Raw genomic sequence first — 21809 nt, forward strand, 5'->3', positions numbered from 1 at the left:
TCAAGCAGAAGTCTTTTCCAGCACCTGCTTGCTACCTGATCCTTTTAACAGGAGAGGCTAGGAATTTAAGCTGGGAACTTCTGCATGCAAAGCATGTACTCTATCAGTGTGCTACAGTAAACAGAATAACTCCATAAAAGGCATGGGACATATCGACGCTACAGATTCCTTCAGTCCTATAGATGATCAGACATTACTTCTCCCCAGGGAACTCTGGGAAATGTAGTTTGGAGGTGTGTGGGGGGGTTCTCTAGCAGAATCTAACGAAGGATCTCTAACAAAGAATTCTCAAGCTACAATTTCCAGGATTCCTTGGGACGACTGGTAACAATTAAAATGGAGTAAAAGTAACAGGTATGTTTTTAAAGTCATACAGAGTAATTGCACACATTTATGACTTTTCTTACAAAATAGTTTATTGAAAATATTTGTACCCCACTGTTGTGCTGGAGTTTAGAAGAGCCCAAGATGACTTATATTTTGAAAAAAAAAAAAAGTTCTTTAATTGACTATAGGCATTTATTTTTCACTAGCAAAGGTAGCTCAGTGTTCACAAATTGAAAACACAACATTAAATTTCCATTTTCAATAACAGCCTCTATTTCCACAAGTTGTTAAGACAGATATGTGGAAATATGTTTTTTCTTCAAACATTTGTAATGGAAGCTGAACATTAGCAGCCACACAGATACATCATGGTGATCTTTAATCCAGTTCCAGAGGAGAAATCCATCTTCTGATGTAGTTGGATACATAGCAGACGGTTCACCTGATTACATTCGAATATTATTCAACCAGAGCTGAGATTAATTTAGCAACCACATGTACATTAAGGCTGTTTCCAAGCAGTCGGTAACACTGTTTTGTGGTTACATTATCAGGAAAACCTAAAACAAACATAATTGATAATAAATACATTTTTAAAAAGTCAAAGGCAGGTCTATTATATTAACTCATTCTCTCAATCATAGGAATGTTCTCAATTACTAATGCAATACTCATTATTCCTATATATGTATAGCAGTGCAATCTTATACATATCTACTCAGAAGCCAGCAAACTAGAAAAGAGAGGACGTCTCCAGTGCTGGAAAATGCCAATAGCCTTTATTGACTTCGGTTCCTACTGAGAAGTCCCACTGAGTTGCAGCTGAGGCTGCAATCCTATACTTGTGTAAATAGGAGTACGCCCCATTGAACTCAATGGGAATCTGCGTAGACAAGTATAGAATTGCATTGCAAGTATTCCATTATCTTGGTCTCCTTCAGAACCTACAGCAGTCATTAGAAAAACCAACCCTTACTTGGAATAGACCTTGGGCCTACTGAGAGCAAGGTCTCTATGGTTTTTGAATTCCTAGTGCTTAATAACCACGGCACATGAACTCTACCATAGCTGATCCATAAAATATAAAAACCCAACATGTACTCCCATTAGGCACATTTACTTCATGGCTTTCAGTCTACCAGCTATTCAGCATTAGTCTTTGCTACTCTGAGGAGGGATTCCTCCAGAACGTTCCTATTTTAGGGAACAGCTTGTTTTGCTTGCCTTTTCACTGCTGTTTGGCAAAGAACATTTTTGCCAGGTTTGGAGTCGTTTTCCTCCCTGTAATATTCATGTCCAGTGAACTGTGGAAAACTGGATTCAAGTGACTCCAGTCCTAAATGCTATGCTCTGAAATACCTTTTATTTGCAAATGGGAAAGTAAAGTAACACACTATTGAGCCTGCATGATCAACCACTCCTGCACTTCTCTCTTTTTCTCTTTGAAAACACATTAGTAGGAGGGAAAAAGCCCTTCTCAATAATCTGATGTCATGCTTTTGAAAGCTAGTCACAGGTGCAAGGACATCCTGGTCAATCATAATGATGTTTTTTCAGCAATCTTAAGAGACCTATTATATTAATGACAATAAAACAATTAGAAGGCTGTATGACTCCACATCACAGCTATGTCTCCTACATCTGAAAGGAAGGAGCACCAATAAAGCCATTCCTAATATCCAAAGAGACTATGAATTGTGATTATGGACCACTTAATATATATTTAAAATGCACTGCAACGTAGCCAGCAATGTAATGCTACAGTTGGCTACATAAGGTTCTGCACTTAGAGAATGAATTTACTACAAGTATATAGAATATGTTTTAAAAACTAGGCACATGTCACCTTTTAAAAGGCTGTGTTATAATGGACTGAACAAATTCAGGATCAAAGATACCTGAGGTTCCAACAGTAGTTATGCTGAACATCCTTCACTGGGCTGTTGAGTTAGAGGATACAGAAATGAACTCCATTTTGCTGATAGCAGCCAAGATGTATATTGCCTCTTTTTGGAAGAAACGGATTGCTCTGTGTCAGATTAGTTTCACAGAATCTGGGGCATGTCAAAACTAACTTACTCAAATTTGGGAAGGACAATCAAGGACAAATCTTTACAAAGTCAAGTCATATGTAAATGATAAATAATTTCAGGACAATATTGAACAGTATTCACTCTTCTCTGTACATTGAGTGATTTTATGTATGTGTGTGATTGTTTGTGTGCGGTATACTTATAATATATTTTTAAAAACTTGACACATACCAAATTCAGGAGGAAATCCATGTAGATTTGCTATTTCTCTTGGAGTAAAGTACCGCAGTTTAAGCATTGATAGCTTTGTAAGCTTCTCATCTTCAGACAAACTATTGAAGGACTTAAATACCGACTCAAGCTGTGGAAAAATGTACAGGTCAGCTGCTCAGGATGTACCATTACTTGGGGCCAGCCCAAGACATTTTACTACCTGAGGCAAAGGACAAGTTGGCATTCCCCATCCACATTTTGGTTTGTATTCAATGTTAGTCTAACTTAAGTCCCATTCATTTCAATAGGTCTAATCTAAATAGGACAAACACTGACTATAACCCATAGAATCCAACCAGACTGACAGTTGAATCTTACTTCAGCACTGGTGATGGGACAGATTCATCAATCTCACCTGGAGGCAGCAGACTAGTTTAGGGGGAGCGTAGCAGGCTAGCTTAGGCCCTGATTTCCAGTATCCGCCACATCCGCTGCCTTATTCTGTCTAACGGTAGGGCTGGCCCTGGCATTACTTTATGATAGTCTTACCTGAATGCATTACTTCTTCAGCAATTATATATCACAAGGCCCCTGAAAAGCATCGTAAGGAGAGCTGAGCTAAAACTGTGTCATAGGCCCATCTGACTGTGGGCTGGGGCATGGACAGGAAGTAGTGGGCCAGGAGGCAGTGGCTGCTTCAGAAAAAAAATTAGTGAAGGTACAGAAGGAGAAAAATACATTTGCGGCGGGGGGGGAGAGGGGTTGTGAAAAGTGCATTTCCTTCAAGTAACTGCAGGGGTCCAGGAATGCACAGCAGGTCGGGGAGGGCAAACCATTTGTCTGGAGGTGCTTGCCGTTCCAGGTGCTGCCTATGCCAAGAGGTGTGCACTTTTAACTCCGCCCCAGAAAACAGTGTATGTAACAAGGAAGGATGCCTGAGCTTGTTCTCAGTTGGTCAGGGAGCGTCCCTCATGGTCTAGCTCAAAGACTGCACAGCGCCTTCATTCTCAAGGCTTCATTCTCAAGGCTTCATTCTCAAGGCTTGGGTCAGCTTATTTAAGCTTCGCCCTGTGGACCAGCTTAGGGGCTGAATAGCTCTTTATAGCTTTAAAAACATGGCCCTTTGAGGAGTGTTGGCACAGCTACTCGTCAGCAATGCTTTATGGCCAAACCTTGTGGGGGGAAGTAGAAGAAGTTTTGATTCGCGTATCAGATCAACAGAGAACTCTCCCTTGGCAAAACAAACACATTTCGGTAAGAAAATCAAAATTCACAAAACACACACACACAACACACACACCAGCTTAGCATTCGTCTTTAGGACTGGCCTAGTGCCAAGATAAAGAATTCAAGCTGGGGATATTGAATGGAATACAAAATTTCAGAGCAAAGATTCAGAAGGTTCTGAATCTGACCATTCCAGCCTTCCAGGCGAGTGAACAAGCTGTAGTTCTGCATCTTGCAAATTGGGTGATATTAAATAGTGATATCAGTGAGGAATGCCTCCAAACCATGGCTAAGGGCACAATCCTAGGCATGTATGGACAGAAAAAGGTCCAACAGTTCCCAGCATGCCCCAGCCAGCCATGTAGGACTGGGGAATGCTGGGAGTTGTAGGACTTTTTCTGCCTAAACATGCACAGGATTTGCATGTTTCCCTAACAGCCCTAAGTCTACAGTAGACATCAACCACCCCTATTGTAGATGAAAAACATTTACTCCTGCCTAAACGAAGCTGTTATAAAATTAGCTGTGATTGACAGGGACAAATGGGTTTAATGAAAAAGCAAGTGAACATGGCAAGCAAGATTAACAGGTCATGTGGAAAGAGTTGGAAAACGAGGCTAGGAAGAACATTATGCAGTGTCCCTAAGGATCTGAGTGGACAGGACTGGCTGTATGAGAGGACCGCATAGCGTAGACTGGAGGTCCACACTGCCAGTAGCCCTCCCTGCAGCAGGACTACCTGTCATCCGTGTTCTTCCAATTGGAGCTAGGCAGCCACCATTTTAAATTTCCCACAGTGGCCCAGAACAACATTAAATCAGGTGCCCCATGGGACTGTGGGAAACTTACAAGTGTGCCTCATAGCTGCCTGTGTGGGGCCCCCAAGAGTGGAAACCATTATGTCTATTGAAGTCTTGATTGGATCCATATTCAAATTTTCATCTGACAAGTCTGAACTAGAAAATGCTTGTTAGTCTAAGTATACCTAAACCTGAGAAAAGTAATATTCTTATCCATTTCTATTATTGTGACCTGAAAAAATTGTTAGACAATGTAAAAGAACCTATAAATTATAATAAAGTATGGCTCAATTGTTGTCAGACTTTTTGCCAAACACACCAAGTTGGATCCAGACTTAGTCATACTTATAGTAGACCCATTGTAATAAATGAGACCTAAGTTAATCATGACTACCTTAAGACCCATTTATAATTAACCCATTACGATGACACCAGTTTTTGAAATTTGTAACTGCTATTTTACAACAGCACAATTTTAATGGGCGGGGGGGGACTTCCCTGTAAGCTAATAACTTCTCATAAAGAACAAAGATATATTCCTATTTCTGATGAGGGCCAGCTGTTAATTCAACAATGTTATACTACTGAAAAGAACAATATTAGAGTTTGCAGATTCTAACACATCTTGATTATGGTTCATTTGCTGTAGATTTGTCTCTTGCTGCAATGAATTGTGTTTGATGTGATCCTCTGTCCATTCTTTTTAGGAATGTGCCATTTTTCCTTTCTAAATGTAACAATGGCTTATATTAGCCAGGGCTATTTTTGGATGAAAATAGTCATGATTTGCACACAGCTGCAAATCGTGGGTAAACTAACCCATGATTCACTGTGCACAAGCAGGAGTGAGTGAGCATACTGCCTCCAATGCGCTCCACACATCCGCTTTCTGCAAAAAACCCCGATTGGCCCAATTTGAGGTTGTGAGCATGATGTGTGAAATCAGACCACTGGGATGGTTAGGGGCTAAATTATGGGTTATTTTTAGAAAACAAAAGTGAGGAGTGCATCACAGGCAGCTCGCTTGTTCACTCCCACTCATGCACGAACCACTCATTCATCGGGCCAAAGACCGATTACTATTAAGATGCGCATGTCGCTTTTTTGAATGATTGCTCTCTTTCCTGTTTTGATTAGTGTGTATATATTCACTAATGTGTAGTCCAAACATATGGCTTTAAAAGCACTGCCTATGCAAAAACTGAAGTGAAATAATTTTTCAGATATTTGACATCTTCATTTGTTCTGCCAGCTGAACGAATGTTGACTTGTTTTCTTTCCCAAATGACCTGGGTCCTGCATCAGTTCTGGAAATGCCTCATAAATCTATTTGATTCTGATCTTTAAACTACATGTGAGTACTCCAGAAAATATTCACATACACAAATAATATACTTGGACTTGACTACAAGTATTCAGGCAACTTACACTTGTTCAGATGTGGAGTTTTTGCTGGCTGCTTTGCTACTGGAACCCGCATTGCTCCCTATATATCCTGATTAACTAAGGGGGCAACCCCATGTACGTTTAGACAGAAAAAAGCCCTGCAACTCCCACCATTCCCCAACCAGTATGGGGAATATTGGGAGATGTAGGACTTTTTTCTGTCTAAATACGCATAGGATTGCACCCTAAACCAGAGAAAATATACCTTAAAATTCATTAACCAAGGAACAGATAAACGAGGCCACTGTACCTGAATATCTTCTGCCATCTGTAACACTGAGCCAGTTCCTTCTATATAGTGCCCATACCTTAAAATCAATTAAGAGACATACATTAAGATTCCTGTGAGATTTCCAGTATTGATGAGTGCAGAGGTTAAAAGGACAGCACTCACAAATGGACTGATAAAAATATCTGGAAAAGACATTCTTATTTAATGCAACCAATCTGGGCATTGTAAGATTAGCCAGTGTGGCCAAAAATAAAAGGCCATACTATGTAACCAATCCATTTTCATTGGCATGACCTGCACACATTGTCAGGAGTTTTCTGCACTTGTTTGCATTACCATTTCCTCCTTTTCAGATTCCCCTTCAACCAAACCACAATGGTATGATGGGAGATTGCTAACCTATAGGGTAGACACAACCGGGTGTGTGTACATCATTCTCTTGGGTGTACGCACGACTCATGCAATCATACAGATCCTTCATCGTGTGAATGCGCTAACAGATGTTCAAAATGCATTTCCCATTACACGTGCAAGGAGAGGGGCCACTTCAGAGATCTGGGCACATGGGTATTTTAGAAAGAAGCATTAGCAAAGGACTCGTGGATTGATTTCAAAAGACCCAAAGCAGTGGACTCAAACCAGATGTTGTTTTTAATCAATACTTTCAACTCGCGCCAAGCATGTTGATTTTAAAAAGCACCCCCTCCCTGCGCAAAAAAATGCCTACAGTTAACAGCAAAGAGTCCAGAATTTTAAAAATGATGGTCTCCCTCTTCTGGAGCCAATGTGGTTTTTTGTGTAAACACATTTACTTAGCAGTCTCTTGCAGGCTGTCATTTCACGTTAATTATAGGTGAACCAGAATCTGAGAAGCAGGCTTGGTTTGCTTGATAGCTATTGTGCAAGTACAGGCTGAATACAGAGGGAGTTTGAGAAAGGGCGTTTTATACCTAGTAAAAGCATGCAAAATATTAAACATTTGGGGGGCGGGGGAGAGAGAAAGGAAGGTCATCGTTTGTGTTGGGGTGGGAAAACTTTCTATACAGTGAGCAGCTAGAATACTGCTTTGTCAGGGCTATCTGAAGTTACAAAATGACCCTAGCAGGAATATGAGACATGGGGTTGGATCCAAATTTGGCATGTGCAACTTGACTGGTGCAAGTAAACTTTCCCCACCCCCTCCACCACACGGCAGGCTCCTCCACCCCACGGAAAATGCTACAGAGAGGGGTTTGCTGAATGGGTTGAGCTGTAATACAGGAGATCCAGCAAAATCAGGTAAGGGCACCTTCCAGGAGCAGAGCCATTCCATCAACAAAAGGCCAATCCTGAATCCAATCCCTGGAATTCTAGGGAGAGTTTAAAATACCTTGCTAGATTGTGGAGCGCTCTTCCCAGTGAGGTCCCTGATGCCACATTGTCAACTTTCCAGCACCAAGTTAAGGCTTTCCTCTACTCCAAGGCATTTTATGGCATATGACAGAGCTCTTAATGTAGTAGTTTTATCAGTTTGTGGTATTTATTGTTAATTGTGTTTAGTAGTTTTAAAGAGGTTTTAAATTTTGTATTTTTTGTTGCAAGATGCCTTCCTGGATCACAAGGATACACTGCTGGAAACAGAATACTGAACTATTAAGAGCAAGGGTAGGGAACTCACAGGACATGGGCCACATGCAATCTGTGACTGACATTCATGCAGTCCAGCCCCCTCCCTGCCCGAGAATGAAGTGCTTAAAGCACTAGGACTTGCCCAAGACATTTTGCTGCCCAAGGCAAAGGAGAAAATGACTCCCCCTCCCCCACTCCATGTACAGGAGCAGACTGGACTGCCAGTTGAGCCTTACTTCAATATTGGTGATGGGATAGCATCCTCCACCACACCTGGAGAGCAGCAGGCCAGTTTAGAGGGCACAGGACAGGCCACGTGGCACACACATCTCTGTCCTCCAACATAGGGGAATGGCCAGGGTGGGGGCGCAGGAAGAACAGCTGGGGAGGCTACTGCTGCTGTCCCCCAACTTCTTCCATCTTAGGAAGTTGCCTCATTTTACCTAATGGTAGGGCCGGCCCTGAAAAGCATGAATCTAGCTGGACCCACACTTTTGAAAGATTCTGTGGCTTGGACATGGCAGAAAGAGAAGGGGTGACGCCCAAAGTATTACCCCCAAGGGAACATGCCCCTCAACAGAAAAAAAGTTTCCTACCCTTGACATGGAACGTGACCTGATCCAGCAATGCAATGCTGATGTTCTCTTCCCTGAAGCAAAACATCCCATTTTGCTCCTGCGTTTGCAGCTACCATTGCTGGGAAAACAGGGATTTAGGAACACCCCAATATTGAACTGTAGAAACAATGTAACTAAGTTGAACTTCATTATGCTATTTCAATTTCTACAATTTGAGGGCTTAGGCATGAAGCAGCTGGGGTGCAGTTAGGTAATTTTCGACTCTGGACTTAATGGTATTAGGACTGGGGGGCTCTTTGGGCGTTAATGTTTATTACTTCATGTTCTTCAAAATGTGGTAAGCCAGCCCTGCTGCCTTTGGGAGCCATCCTGCTCATTCTGTCCAGTGGGACCTTGAACGTCTGCCCTGAAGTCCTGCCCTGTTTAATGAGGACTAGATGCATATCTTTGCAGAATCCTTTATTGCCTTGAACAAACTCTATGAAATGCATAAGCAAACGAGCATGCCAACTACCTATAGTTTGGCTTTGCTTTTACAAGGGATAACTCAGTTTCTTTGAAAGCCATTCAATAAGTGACATTCTCCTTTGTGCATATTGTTTTGGGCTGGGTGTTCTAGCAGGCTAGTATTTTAGTAGATCAGGAAGAATGCAATTAGAAGGAATATGTTCCAGCTTTTTGATGAACTCTTTGATTTTCTTTTCTTTTTTTTTTAAGAAAGGTACAAAGAAAACCTTGTATTCTGATGTATGGAGAATATTCACTCATGCTCGTTTTCAGAGAGACTTACCCTTTCGTGAAGCATGTCGATCTTCTGCAAGCAGGTGTAACAACGTCTAGAAGGAAGGCATAACGCAGCAAGGACTTTGGTGGAAGGAAGTACTGACTGAGTCCATCATCATCATCGTCATCCTGGAGGAATGTTTTAAGCAGTTGCAAAGAGAGATCATTGTCTGATTGCTGCTTCCTTTTTAGTTCTTCCACTGTTTCAAGCTTAAAAAGGAAGTCGCCCTTCTGTGGGTGCTGTCTGCCATTATCGTCGGAGACAGAGGCTGGCTCTTCAGTAAGCGCCGGGGAGTCGTCTCCTGCCAAGCCCGTACTGCCTTTGGACATCTTTGAACCCATTGGCTCCTGGCTGGGGAAATCTGTCAAAACCTAACATTGAACCCCCAAAAATGTGCAAATGATTAAGGAACTTTATGTACTCAGAAAAACTGCCAGTTCTTTGAATGTCATGTAGAGCTGCTCCATGTGAAATATTACATGATTTATTTTGGCAAACATGAGTGCTGAAGGGGATCCTGTTCTGGGATCGCTAACCACCCATAACCATATTATTTTGTACACCAGCTTTCCCCAAGCTGGCGCCTTCCAGATGTGCTGCACTACAATGCCTATCATCCCCAGCCAGCATGGATGATGGGGGGTATAGTGCAACACATTTGGAGGGCCCCATGTTGGAGAAGAGTGCTACAAGCAATATAGAAGAAGGATTTATTGTGTGGAGGAATGTAAAACCTACTACCAGGGACGTACGAAGCTGACTTATATTGAGGCAGACCCTTGGTACATCTAGCCCAGTATTGTCGACACTGACTGGCAGTGCCTCTCTGGGGTTTCCGGCAGGATTCCTTCCTAACATTTCCTGGAGTTGCTGGAACTTTCGGACTGAACCTGGGACTTTCGGCATCCAAAGCAGGGGCTCTACCAGTGAGCCATGGTCCCTCCCTTCCGACTTTGATGTCCGTTAGTCACAATATATATCCTTAAGTCGGACTTTCTGGCCAGGACTACTGAATTGTTTACAAGTCTCAAGTGTGGTTCTACCATCTCTTGACACTCAGAAATTGCTTTGTCTTTTTGAGAAGCTGTTACCTTTTCATTCGCTTCTGAAACCTTGCAAGAATTGACATTGACCGCTGACAAAGAGCTAATTCGCACACATAAGTAAAGTCCATCAAAACTGCTTTTGTCTATGTAAGTCCATATTGCGGCACTCCATGCGGCAGTCCAGTATTTGAAGTCCACTCACCACGTGGGTGGCGCTAGTCACCTGGAGAGAGTTTGTATGCCAGCACCACACATTGCTGGAGGCTGCCAACATGGTGAGCCCATGCAGTTACCTCCTCCCACCTGGACAGATTTTAAAAACGAGACTTCTGGGAGCCTCCACATCAGGGTGTAATGTTTGGATTTGCTTTAGCAGCCGTACCTCATTTCCCATTGCCTCTTTTTAGCAATACTGAGCGCAGACAAGCCCTTGGTGTGGCCCCCAATGTTGAAGTCAAAATTCAGCAATGCAGCAGTGGAAAAAAATCCCCCCCCACCCCATCAGTGGTTTGCTGCTGAACTTCAGCAGCAAAACTGACGAATTCAGTTTGAATTTTTTGTAGGTCTTTGAATTTTTTGTAGGTGCAGAATTTCAGTGGTGCAGCAGAAACCAGGGGGGAATTAGCCCAGGGACCCCCCAGAGTTACCCATCTGTGTGCTAAACTATGGCTCAGCATGACATGTGAATGCAACCATTATGACTTAAGTATAATGCAATACAGTTTAACAATAATTAACAGCTTGAACAATAATTCTTTTAGGCCAAAGTCCTTTATTGAAAGCCACTTTGGTGCCATTTTAAGTCCATAAGACTAATTTGGTTTCAATCTCACGCTGACCGAGTTGCGTGCTACAGCTAAACGTCATTTTGGAATCCCCAACAGCCTAGCATCCCCCAAGCAAGACAAAACTCAGAGCACTTTTCCTTTCATATAGACCTGACCTTTATAGAAGCTTGATGGCTCAAGTATCGTAACCAGTAAGATATCATGATTAATAGTGAAAAGGTAGCCTCACCTTACCAGGGACTTGGAAGCTGAAGGGCTCAGTATGAAGTCTTGCAATCAGAAAGTACCTCAGTCTCGAGTTTGGAATTCCAAGCTGTAAGCAAAATCCCAATGTGAAATCAACAGGCGCTGCACAGACAGCAATAGTCAAGTTATCTAAATGCCAGGTTTTCTTACAGTCTACCCCAACCTGGTGCCCTCAGATGGGTTGGACTGCAAGTCCCATAATTCCCAGGCAGCATGTCCTTTGGCCATGCTGGCTGGGGATTACGGGAATTGCAGTCCAACTCGTCTGGAGGGCATCAGGTTGGAGAAAGGTATTGTATTATAAACAAAATGTAATACTGCCCAAGTTGTGTAGGGCGCATCCCATCATGCACTGCTCTTGTGTGGCTGATTAATATTTCAAACTGGCTTTGAAAGTGGACATACCCAAAACGGGGAAGAAAAACATACTGCTTTACAACTACTTTAGCAGGTCGCCACTACAAATTCAAGCTAGGTGGTAAGAGATCAACCCAGAATTCTCAGCACAAACTTACAATTTCCAAGATTCTTCAGTGAAGATGGGCCGGGGGGCGAGGAGAGTTGGAGAAATGACAAAGTGGCTTGTCCATCAATTTAGTAATGAACAAACAAAAACAAGACTACAAACTCCCAAGACATCTGATATTGAAATTTTGGCACAAGGTTCCATTTCAACTGTTTGATTGTCTGTTTGCTTCTGCTAGACTCTGTGCATTTGTTGTACAGATCATAGAATCATAGAATCATAGAATAGTAGGGTTGGAAGGGGCCTACAAGGCCATCGAGTCCAACCCCCTGCTCAATGCAGGAATCCAAGTCAGAGCATCCCTGACAAATGGCTGACCAGCCTCGTCTTGAAGGCCTCCAGTGTGGGAGAGCCCACCACCTCCCCAGGTAATTGGTTCCATTGTCGTATTGCTCTTACAGTCAGGAAGTTTTTCCTGATGTTCAGCCGGAATCTGGCTTCCTGTAACTTGAGCCCATTATTCCATGTCCTGCACTCTGGGATGATCAAGAAGAGATCCTGGCCTTCTTCTCTGTGACAACCTTTCAAGTACTTGAAGAGTGCTATCATATCTCCCCTCAGTCTTCTCTTCTCAAGGCTAAACATGCCCAGTTCTTTCAGTCTCTCTTCATAGGGCTTTGTTTCCAGTTCCCTGATCATCTTTGTTGCCCTCCTTTGAACCCTCTCCAGTTTGTCTGCATCCTTCTTAAAGTGTGGTGCCCAGAACTGGACACAGTACTCCAGATGAGGCCTAACCAATGCTGAGTAGAGGGGAACTAGTACTTCCCGGGATTTGGAAGTGATGCTTCTATGAATACAGCCCAAAAGAGCATTTGCCTTTTTTGCAGCCACATCACATTGTTGGCTCATATTCAGCTTGTGATCGACAACGATTCCAAGATCCTTCTCGCTTGTAGTGTGGTTGAGCCACGTATCCCCCATCTTGTAACTGTGCATTTGGTTTCTTTTTCCTAGGTGCAGAACTTGGCATTGATCCCTATTAAATGTCATTCTGTTGTTTTATGCCCAGCGCTCCAGTCTATCCAGATCACTTTGAATTTTGTTTCTGTCTTCCAAAGTATTAGCTATCCCTCCCAATTTTGTGTCATCTGCAAATGTGATCAGCGTTCCCTGCACCTCCTCCTCCAAGTCATTCAAAAAAATGTTGAAGACCACTGGGCCCAGGACTGAGCCCTGCGGTACCCCACTCGTTACCTCTCCCCAGTTGGAGAAGGTCCCATTGATAAGCACTCTTTGAGTCCGATTCTGTAGCCAACTGTGGATCCACCGGATCATTGTTTCATCTAGCCCACTTTGAGCTAGTTTGCTCATCAGGATATCATGGGGCACTTTGTCGAAAGCTTTGCTGAAGTCGAGGTATATGATTTCTACAGCATTCCCACGGTCTACAAGGGAGGTTACTTGATCAAAAAATGAGATCAGATTTGTCTGGCAGGACTTGTTTTTGACAAATCCATGTTGGCTTCGAGTAATCACGGCATTGTTGTCAAGGTGCTTCCAGATGGATTGCTTTATGATCTGCTCCAGAATTTTCCCAGGGATTGATGTCAGACTGACTGGTCTGTAGTTCCCAGGTTCCTCCTTTTTACCCTTTTTGAAGATAGGGACAACGTTAGCCCTCCTCCAGTCATCTGGCACTTCCCCCGTCCTCCATGATTTCTCAAAGAGAATAGACAGCGGTTCTGAGAGTTCTTCTGCCAGTTCCTTTATGACTCTAGGATGCAGTTCATCTGGCCCTGGAGATTTGAACTCATTCAAAGTTATTAGGTGTTCCTTGACCATATGCCTGTCGATCTCAAGCTGCAATCCTGCCCCTTCAGCCTGTACTTCGCCTTTGCCAGGGGGGTCATAGACCCTCTTTTGGGAGAAGACTAAGCCAAAGTAGGAATTGAGCACCTCTGCCTTTTCTTTGTCATCTGTTATCGTTTTGCCATCCTTATTTAATAGCTGAACCACCATTTCTTTCCTCTGCCTTTTACTATGCACGTAGCTGAAGAAAGCCTTTTTGTTGTTTTTAACATCCCTTGCTAACCTCAGCTCATTCTCAGCTTTAGCCTTCCTGACGCCATCCCTGCAATTCTGTGCTATCTGCCTGTACTCTTCCTTTGTTACTTGGCCTTCTTTCCACTTCCTATATGTGTCCTTTTTTGTTTTCAGGTCATCCCTAACCTTTTTGTGAAGCCACATTGGCTTCTTCTGTTGTCTTCCACCTTTTCTTCTTGTTGGAATTGCTTGTGATTGTGCCTTGAGAATTTCCTTTTTTAAAAGCTCCCACTCATCTTGGACTCCTTTTCTCGCTAGCATCGCTTGCCATGGGCCTTACTGATCATTGTTCTGAGTTTATGAAAATCAGCTTTCCTATAATCCAGGGTACGCGTTTGACTACACTCGGCTTTTGCCTCCCTTAGAACCAAGAACTCAAGTACAACATGGTCGCTTTCCCCCAGAGTTCCTGTAACTGCTACTTTATCCACTAAGTCATCTCTGTTGGTTAGGATCAAGTCAAGGATAGCCGATCCTCTAGTTCCTTCCTCTACTTTCTGTAGGAGGAAGTTATCCGCCACACAAGTCAGGAATTTCCTGGAGGGGCCATGTTTTGCAGAATTTGTCTCCCAACAAATATCGGGGAAATTGAAGTCCCCCATTACTACTACATCATGCTTCCTTAAAACATTGGCTATTTGCTTTTCAAAAGTTTCATCCTTGTCTTCTCCTTGATTGGGTGGCCGGTAGTAGACTCCGACCACCAGGTTCCTTTTATTCTTTGCTTTTATTCAACCCAGATGCTCTTGATGGGGCTACCAAGCTCCTCCTCCTGTATTTCTGTGCAGAGATATGTATTTTTCACATACAGTGCAACCCCACCTCCCTTTCTGTTCCTCCTGTTCTTTTTGAACAAGTTATATCCTTCAATTGCTGTATTCCAGTCATGAGAGTCATCCCACCAAGTCTCAGTTATACCTATCAGGTCATAATTTCCCTCTTGTATTAAGAGTTCAAGTTCATTCTGTTTGTTTCTCATACTCTGGGCATTAGTATGATGAGTTTGTTGTACAGGTATATCCTGTACATAATATCCTATTATGTGTAGATATATGTTATGACTAAGGGGATGGAGGTATGACTTGCAAATAGTTTTGTGGATAGAGGAATGTTTCAGTCTTATTTATTTATTATTAAATTTATTAATCGCCCATCTGGCTGGTCACCCAGCCACTCTGGGCAATGTACAGCGTACAATAAAACAGTTTAAACCAATAAAATTCTACAGTAAAAACATTTTCTAAAATACCCTAACCACCCCAAATGCCTGCCTGAACAACCACGTTTTTAATGCACGACGGAAGCTCATTAAAGAGGGGGCATGGCGGAGTTCCCTAGGGAGGGAGTTCCACAGAGTGGGGGCCACCACAGAAAAGGCCCTCTCCCTCGTCCCCACCAGCCTAGCTGTCCTGGCTAATGGGACAGAGAGAAGGCCATCCGAGGCTGAGCTTGTTAAGCGGCCTGTCTGGTGTTGCTGGAGGCGCTCCTTAAGATAGGCTGAGCCTTGGAAGCAATATATATATATATATATATATATATATATATATATATATAGTCACACACACACACTTATATTGTGAGTCATGAAGATGCAGCTAGCAGATGCCAACATAAGGCAGCTTTGAATGTAATACTGAAGCAGGAGGAACATGTCATACAAGCAACTCATAGTTCCAAGTTCCCAGCATCCCTGCCTCACATGTACTAAAACGTCAGTATTTCCCACCCCTCTTTGCCCCAGGGTTTACTCCAGCATGTATGTCTCTAGGGCAAGAGATGCCAAAGTCTTATTCTGGCTAAGCCAAACTAGAAGCAAATTCTGGTTAGAACAGCTTTGGTACAAGAAGCAACAGGATAGAAGAAGACAAGACAAGCCAATCCTCTCTCCCTCCCTCCCTCTCTCTCTCTCTCTCACTCACAAACACGAGTGAATGCACAATGCAACTTCTGAGTTACATTTGGCTCTTAACAATGCCATTACTCACACAGGTTGGAGACAACAGAAATTCTTGATATGTAAATCCACACTTTTCTAGTGTTCGTATGAGTTCATCTCTGCAATACAAAAATGAGATAAACCCGTGAATTTCATTGTGATGAGGGAATGCCTGAAGCTATCCCAGGTACAGCGGGTTGGAGCTGGATTTAGACATACTTAGAGTAGACCTATTGAAATCAACAGCTAGTCATAACTAACTTATGTCCTATTGATTTCAGTGGGTCTACCCGAAGTATGGGCTTTTCTGCATGAGGCTTTCAACCTGCCACCTTACCAACGGTTCTGCTTTCAGATTCTTTGTGGGATTAAGATCAGCTCCCTTACACAAGTTTTTTTTAACTGGGGTTTTTCTTCATCTGCCTTTCTATATGATCTATTACACAACCATTAGATTGTGCTGTGGCATAGTGGAATTGCACAAATACACCAGGATTTCATGCCATCATTCATAGAAATACCAGACTTTTCTCATTAGAAAAAAAACCCCATATCCTATAATGGTTCCAAAGCACAGGAGAGGCCCTGGAGGATGACAACGTCATGTAAAGCACCTGCAAACTACTGTGAGTGAGAAATCACAATAAATGCCTCATGTAGAAAGGCTTTAAGACGAAATCCAGACTGAACCTGGTATTTTTGTTATACTGAGCCACCTGGGATTGGCATATCACATTCATCTAAATAATTAGTTGGGGTAAGGGATGCAGTGAATGGATTACATTCCTGCAACATCTTCACCACATTAGTGAGCAGGAGTCAACACTGCATTTTAAAGATAAGACCCTATAGCCTTCCTTATAAATGCAAGTTTGAGGACGAGACAGGATGACCTCACATTTTCTAATGATAATTATTAGGGCTGTGCACAAGTGCCTTCTCAAAATTCTCCACCTAATTTCTGGGAAGAGAAATTGGGGGGGGGGGGACACACTGAATTTCTCCAGAGAGAGGAGAAATTTTCAATGTTTTCTCATATGGAGGCCTTACCATTGGCAGGAGTTGTAGCATAGCTTCTTTCTTCTTCATAAGGGGTTTTGGTTTTTTGTGCTGCCACTGTAAGTACAGGTGTGTGTGTGGGGGGGGGGGGGTGCTGTGTCTAGTTCCAGGGAAGAGATGGAGCTAGTGCTGTGTCAAAATCTGTCCTCCAATTTCCTGAACGTTTCCTTCCCCCAAGAAGGAGGCTTCCATTTTTCTGCCTCATTCTTGGGGTGGTTTATAATTTCCTCTGAATTTCTTTTGGTGGTGGTTTTGAGCTTGCCTAATCGCAGCAAGGTGGCCAGGGGTGCTATGTGTTTTGTCTTTCTTTCTGTTACACATCGGTCCATTGCTCTGCAGCTTCCCTGGCTACCCACACTTCCTAATCCAAAAAAACCCCTATAGAATTACCTTATGCTGTCTTCCCCCGGGCTTTAACTGAAGTATGGGAAGCCAAGGAGGCTACAGGTTGCAGGAGAAGAGATTGTACAATGAAAAACAGGACACTTGCACACACTCCTTGGCCACTTCCTAGGTAAGGTAAGCACATGAAACACAAACCCAACCCATGGAAATTTCTCCAAAATTTTCTTCACCACTGAATGTCTTTTCAAAAGCAATTTCTTCTCTATCAAACTGAGTGAGAATGGTAAAAAAATGTGGGAGAAATTTTCAGCACAGCACTAATAATCATGAGTTTAAAAAACTGGCAGGCAGCTTCACATATTGATCACTAAAGTCTACCACAAAGAAACATTTAATCCTACAATCTGAATTATATGAAGCATAGGGCCCACGGGGGAACAGAGGGATTCTTGGAAATAAAACTGGCATTGGAAGCCAGCACTTGGCTTTCTAGCATGCCAACCTCCCAGTCAAAAAAAATATCTAGAAATAAAATAAAAATCAGGACAGGGTGGGACAGAGAGCCTGGAGGGTGCTGAGAGAAGTGTCTGCAGGCATTGTAGCACCCACAGGTGCCACATTGGAGACCCCAGAACTACAGCATACCTGGCAGAAGACGTTTCAAAGCCTTTGACATTCTCTAAAAGCAAGTATTTTGGTGGCTTGGCAAACCTGCAAAGCAATTTGTTGGAAGTACAGTTATAAAGCAAGGATTCCGGGATCAAAATAACCGTCAAGCTGCACTGCCTTCTCCATGAGTCCTCCGAGCAGTACCACCCTGCATATCATTCTCACCCATTTAAAAAGAAGAAAATGTTCAGCTCACTTAAGGGCAGGAGTCCCAAGCAGGAAAAGCATGAAAGCACTAATCTCACCAGCACAAAGAGGCCAGAGAAAGATCCTTAGAATTCGAGACAGACACATGGCCGAGAAAGATTAGAGACGTGTTTTGGTATTTCCAGATAACGTCAACACCGCTCCACCACCCCAAGCCAAACTCTTCTCAAGGCTGCGGGAGATGCAGGAAATGGCTTATTTTGCAGTGTCTTGAAAGATCCTCTCTGAGATGTTTGGAAGTAACATATAATTAAGGAAGGAACATCTAAGATGGTACATTTCAAAACACACTTAGGGCAAAAAAAAAATAATGCTGTACTACTTCTTTTCTCAATCCATTTGTAATTTCATTGGTAAAATAGTGACACAGTGTTACTGTTGGGTTTGTTTGCTCGTTTTTAATCAACTTTCAGGAACGTATTTTTCTTTATTTAAAAAAAAAATGCCAAATATTCTTGACATTAACTAAGGCTCCAATCATATGAGCAATTACTTGGGACTAAGAGCCATGGGAATTCATGGGACTCAATTCCAAGGAACATGCAGAGGATCACGCTGTAAGCCTCAGCTTGCTTTCAATTTAATAATGAAGAAACAAAAACAAGACTATGGACATCTGATATTAGCTGAAATTTCAGCATAAGGTTCCATTCCAACTGTGGTCAGTTTTTCTTTCTTTCTTTGTTTCTCTTCCACTAGCTTCTACGCATAACCTGGAGCTTCTCATTTTAATATTTCTAAGTATTCACTTCTTGCATACTAGGTGATGAACAATATGCCATTTCATCTGCTTTCCTATCTTATTTAGAAGATAAATAGCTTGGAATGAAACGGGCTTCTACAGTATATTTGCAGAGTATCGATGCTGAAAAATTGAGGAAGATCCTTGACAACAATCAATATTTCATTGTCTTTATCTGTCTGTTTATCTGCGTAAAATACTAGTACATGTGCAGGCTGTTTGTTTTCTGGGGGCAGTTCAAAGTAAACAGCCCTGTTTTGGCTAAAAAAAATAATAATCAAGGGGCTGTCACTTCACTGGCAACTCTATTACGTTTTTACTTTTAGGCCCCAAGGTTCTGCTAAGCCAGGGGATGGAAACCTTTGGCCCTCCAAATGGTTATGAATTACAACTGGCTGGGGAAGATTGTCGTTGGAGTCCAATCACATCTGAAGGGCGACAGGCTCCCCATCCCTTTGGTAAGCATTTTGCAATCTAAGTAGCTAAACGGTGAAGCCAGACTCTGATTCACAAGGCATGCATCTCAGGCCAGATTTGATTCCTGCTTTCATTGTTTATTACAAGAAAGGTACTGACACTAGCAAAAGAGAAGGCACCATCCATTACAAGGGGGTTCTCAGCACACAGAAAGGACAATCCACTGCTTAGCACACACAAAAATATCTCTATTCAGGGCAGTGTTGCTTGGAGTTACGGGGGGGGGGGGTCACAGTCCTTCGTACTACATCATTAATAGCACTGTGCCAAATTTTTTGACCTATTTATTTTTGACCATTCATGGGGGGAGGGGGGGGGAGAAAAGAAACTGCACCTGAAAATTATGGGAAAGGGTGAGAATTTTGGAGAAATTTCTCAGGGTGCAGGGCTTCAGTGCCTACTTTACTGTAAGGAAGTGGCAGGGGGGTGCTCTTTCTTTTACTATCCCCCCCCACACACACACACACACTTCTCCGGCTGCTTGAGTGCCTGAAAGCTGGAAGAGGATTTGTTGTTTTTCTTCTTGTTGTCGTCGTCATCATTAAAAGGACTTTTAATAACAATAAAGCCCCCCCAAAAATTTATTTATTTATTGCATTTATATCCCGCCTTTTTTCCTCTTGCAAGGAACCCAAGGCGGCTTACATTATCCTCCTCCTCTCCATTTTCTCCTCATAACAACAACCCTGTGAGGTAGGTTGGGCTGAGAGTATGTGACTGGCCCAAAGTCACCCAGTGAGCTTCCATGGCTGAGTGGGGACTAGAACCCAGATCTCCCAGCTCCCAGTCCAACACTCTTGCCACTACACCACACTGGCTCTTTTTTAATTCCCCTCTTGGCTTTCAGGCACTCAGCAGCATTGGAAAGCCCCCTGGGAGGAAATCCTGGCTAAGTCTTCCAGGGGGCTTTCCAAGATGCTCAAGCAGCCAGAGAGGCTGCGAGGATAGAACAGGAAGGGAATGGTGAAAGAAAGAGCACACAGGAGCCCCTCTGCTACCTCCTTCCAGTAAGGCAAGCACTCAAGCCCTGCCCCCTGAGAAATTTTGGAGGAATTCTCAACACTGCAACGAAAGAGGCAGAAAAATGACTGCCTCTTTCGCAGGGAAACAAAGAGGCTGAGAAAGCACAGGTGGGGTTTCGGCATAGCACTAGTTATTAACCGATCATCATGACTACACATGACAGGACCTGTCATCTCAGCTGCAGGCACTGGGACAATGTCATCAAGTGCAGAAACAAAAATAAGTCATGCCTTCAAAAAAACCAACAACCCAGGAATATGTTATTTATTTACTTACTTAATAGATAGGCAGAGCAAGCCTGTGGTCCCTGGGAGAGTGGATCCCCTGTCCTGAGGCTGTAGACACTCCTACAACCACGGGAGGGGGAATCTGACATCAGACCATTCCCCTTTCCCCTCACAGCCAACCCACAAAGCACCACGATGGCTGCTCCTCCAAGGTAGCAACAGCGACCTTGGAAGACCTCGGAGAGGTCAAAAGGGGGCCATTCCAGTAGGTGGGAAGAGGAGAGGCCAGGACCATAGGATACCATGGCCTCTTCCATCTCTGTTCCCGCCCCCAACAAGTTACGTCTGCTAGATGGGCTGAATTTGTTTATTTTTAAAGAAGAGCGGGTGGCAAATCACCTCTTTCCTCCTCCCGCCTTGCCTGGCTCTTGCCAAAAGGGCATAGGATACACAGAGAACTCTGATCTTGGAGCTTCTGTCTAACAACACAGCAATCCATAGCAGAGTGTGCCGTTTTACCGGTGATTTGTATTTTCATTTAATTACTTTGGAAGAATATCTAGAATGTAGAGAAAACTCCGCGTCCTGGGGTCAGAAATATCGCCCTGTCTGCCAATTCTGCAGAAAGAGAACAGAATTAAAATTATAAGCAAACACATCTAACATTTGTTTCATTTATTAGCTCTGGTCCAGGAAACAAGAAGATGCTACATACCGCCTGCTTTTCAGAGATCCTGAATTCCCCAGCCTAACAAGCGACAGGCACACATCATCTGATAAAGCAGCTGTGCCATGTCTGGGTCCTACCTTTGCTTTCCCTCTCCCATCTAACTGGTGATCTGTTATTTTTTATTTCATTTTATTAACTGTTATTAAGTTTTGTATTACAGCACTTCATATCTTTTCAACAATTAACTTAAAGTGGAAAGCAAACTATCATATATCTTTTCTCAAAGGACATTTTTATTCAAAAATATTTACTTATGATTTATTTATTTACAACATTTATATGCCACTCCACATCCAGACAGATTCCAGAGTGGTGAACAGTAAAAGATACAAAAATAAGATAAAAGAATAAAACACCACCTTAAAAATTATTAGAATGTTTTTAAAGTAACATTTATATACTGCCTTATATGCTAAAAAAAAAAAAAAAGCCATAAAGACTGTAAATTATCTCTCAGCCAATGTTTTCCTCTCCTTTTAAAGAGAAGTAGGGCATTT

The 21809-nt window shown here is 42.8% G+C and overlaps 1 protein-coding gene and 1 long non-coding RNA gene across 6 annotated transcripts in view; one reads left to right on the forward strand and one right to left on the reverse strand.

Annotated features, from left to right (window-relative positions):
• Nucleotides 1-497: 497 nt before the first annotated feature.
• TRDMT1 (tRNA aspartic acid methyltransferase 1) overlaps nucleotides 498-21809 on the reverse strand; it is a 34911-nt gene continuing 13599 nt past the window's right edge. For 2 of the 4 annotated variants that reach the window (XM_084858995.1, XM_084858993.1), the window contains 8 exons: nucleotides 21129-21200; nucleotides 17883-17948; nucleotides 15883-15952; nucleotides 11312-11395; nucleotides 9255-9619; nucleotides 6297-6354; nucleotides 2592-2721; nucleotides 498-887 (listed from right to left, as the gene is read on the reverse strand). In XM_084858995.1, coding sequence (XP_084715121.1) covers nucleotides 787-887; nucleotides 2592-2721; nucleotides 6297-6354; nucleotides 9255-9619; nucleotides 11312-11395; nucleotides 15883-15952; nucleotides 17883-17948; nucleotides 21129-21200 — 946 coding nt within the window. In that variant the 3' untranslated portion in view covers nucleotides 498-786. Of the gene's footprint in view, nucleotides 888-2225; nucleotides 2334-2591; nucleotides 2722-6296; nucleotides 6355-9254; nucleotides 9620-11311; nucleotides 11396-15882; nucleotides 15953-17882; nucleotides 17949-18102; nucleotides 18279-21128; nucleotides 21201-21809 lie in introns of those variants that run through there. The other 2 variants (XM_084858994.1, XM_084858996.1) reach the window with 2 other exon arrangements.
• LOC146345049 (uncharacterized) lies at nucleotides 18266-21769 on the forward strand. 2 transcript variants are annotated; one of them, XR_014792414.1, is made up of 3 exons: nucleotides 18266-18386; nucleotides 19182-19313; nucleotides 21265-21769. It is a non-coding gene; the product is annotated as an uncharacterized LOC146345049 (long non-coding RNA). The 2 variants fall into 2 exon arrangements; XR_014792415.1 differs by lacking the exon at nucleotides 18266-18386 and adding an exon at nucleotides 18593-18774 and having other exon boundaries at nucleotides 21265-21725.

Source organism: Heloderma suspectum, chromosome 5 (assembly GCF_057233095.1).
Source record: "Heloderma suspectum isolate Gila_16-S chromosome 5, 16-S_ref, whole genome shotgun sequence".
In the NCBI taxonomy this organism is placed as follows: Eukaryota; Metazoa; Chordata; class Lepidosauria; order Squamata; family Helodermatidae; genus Heloderma; species Heloderma suspectum.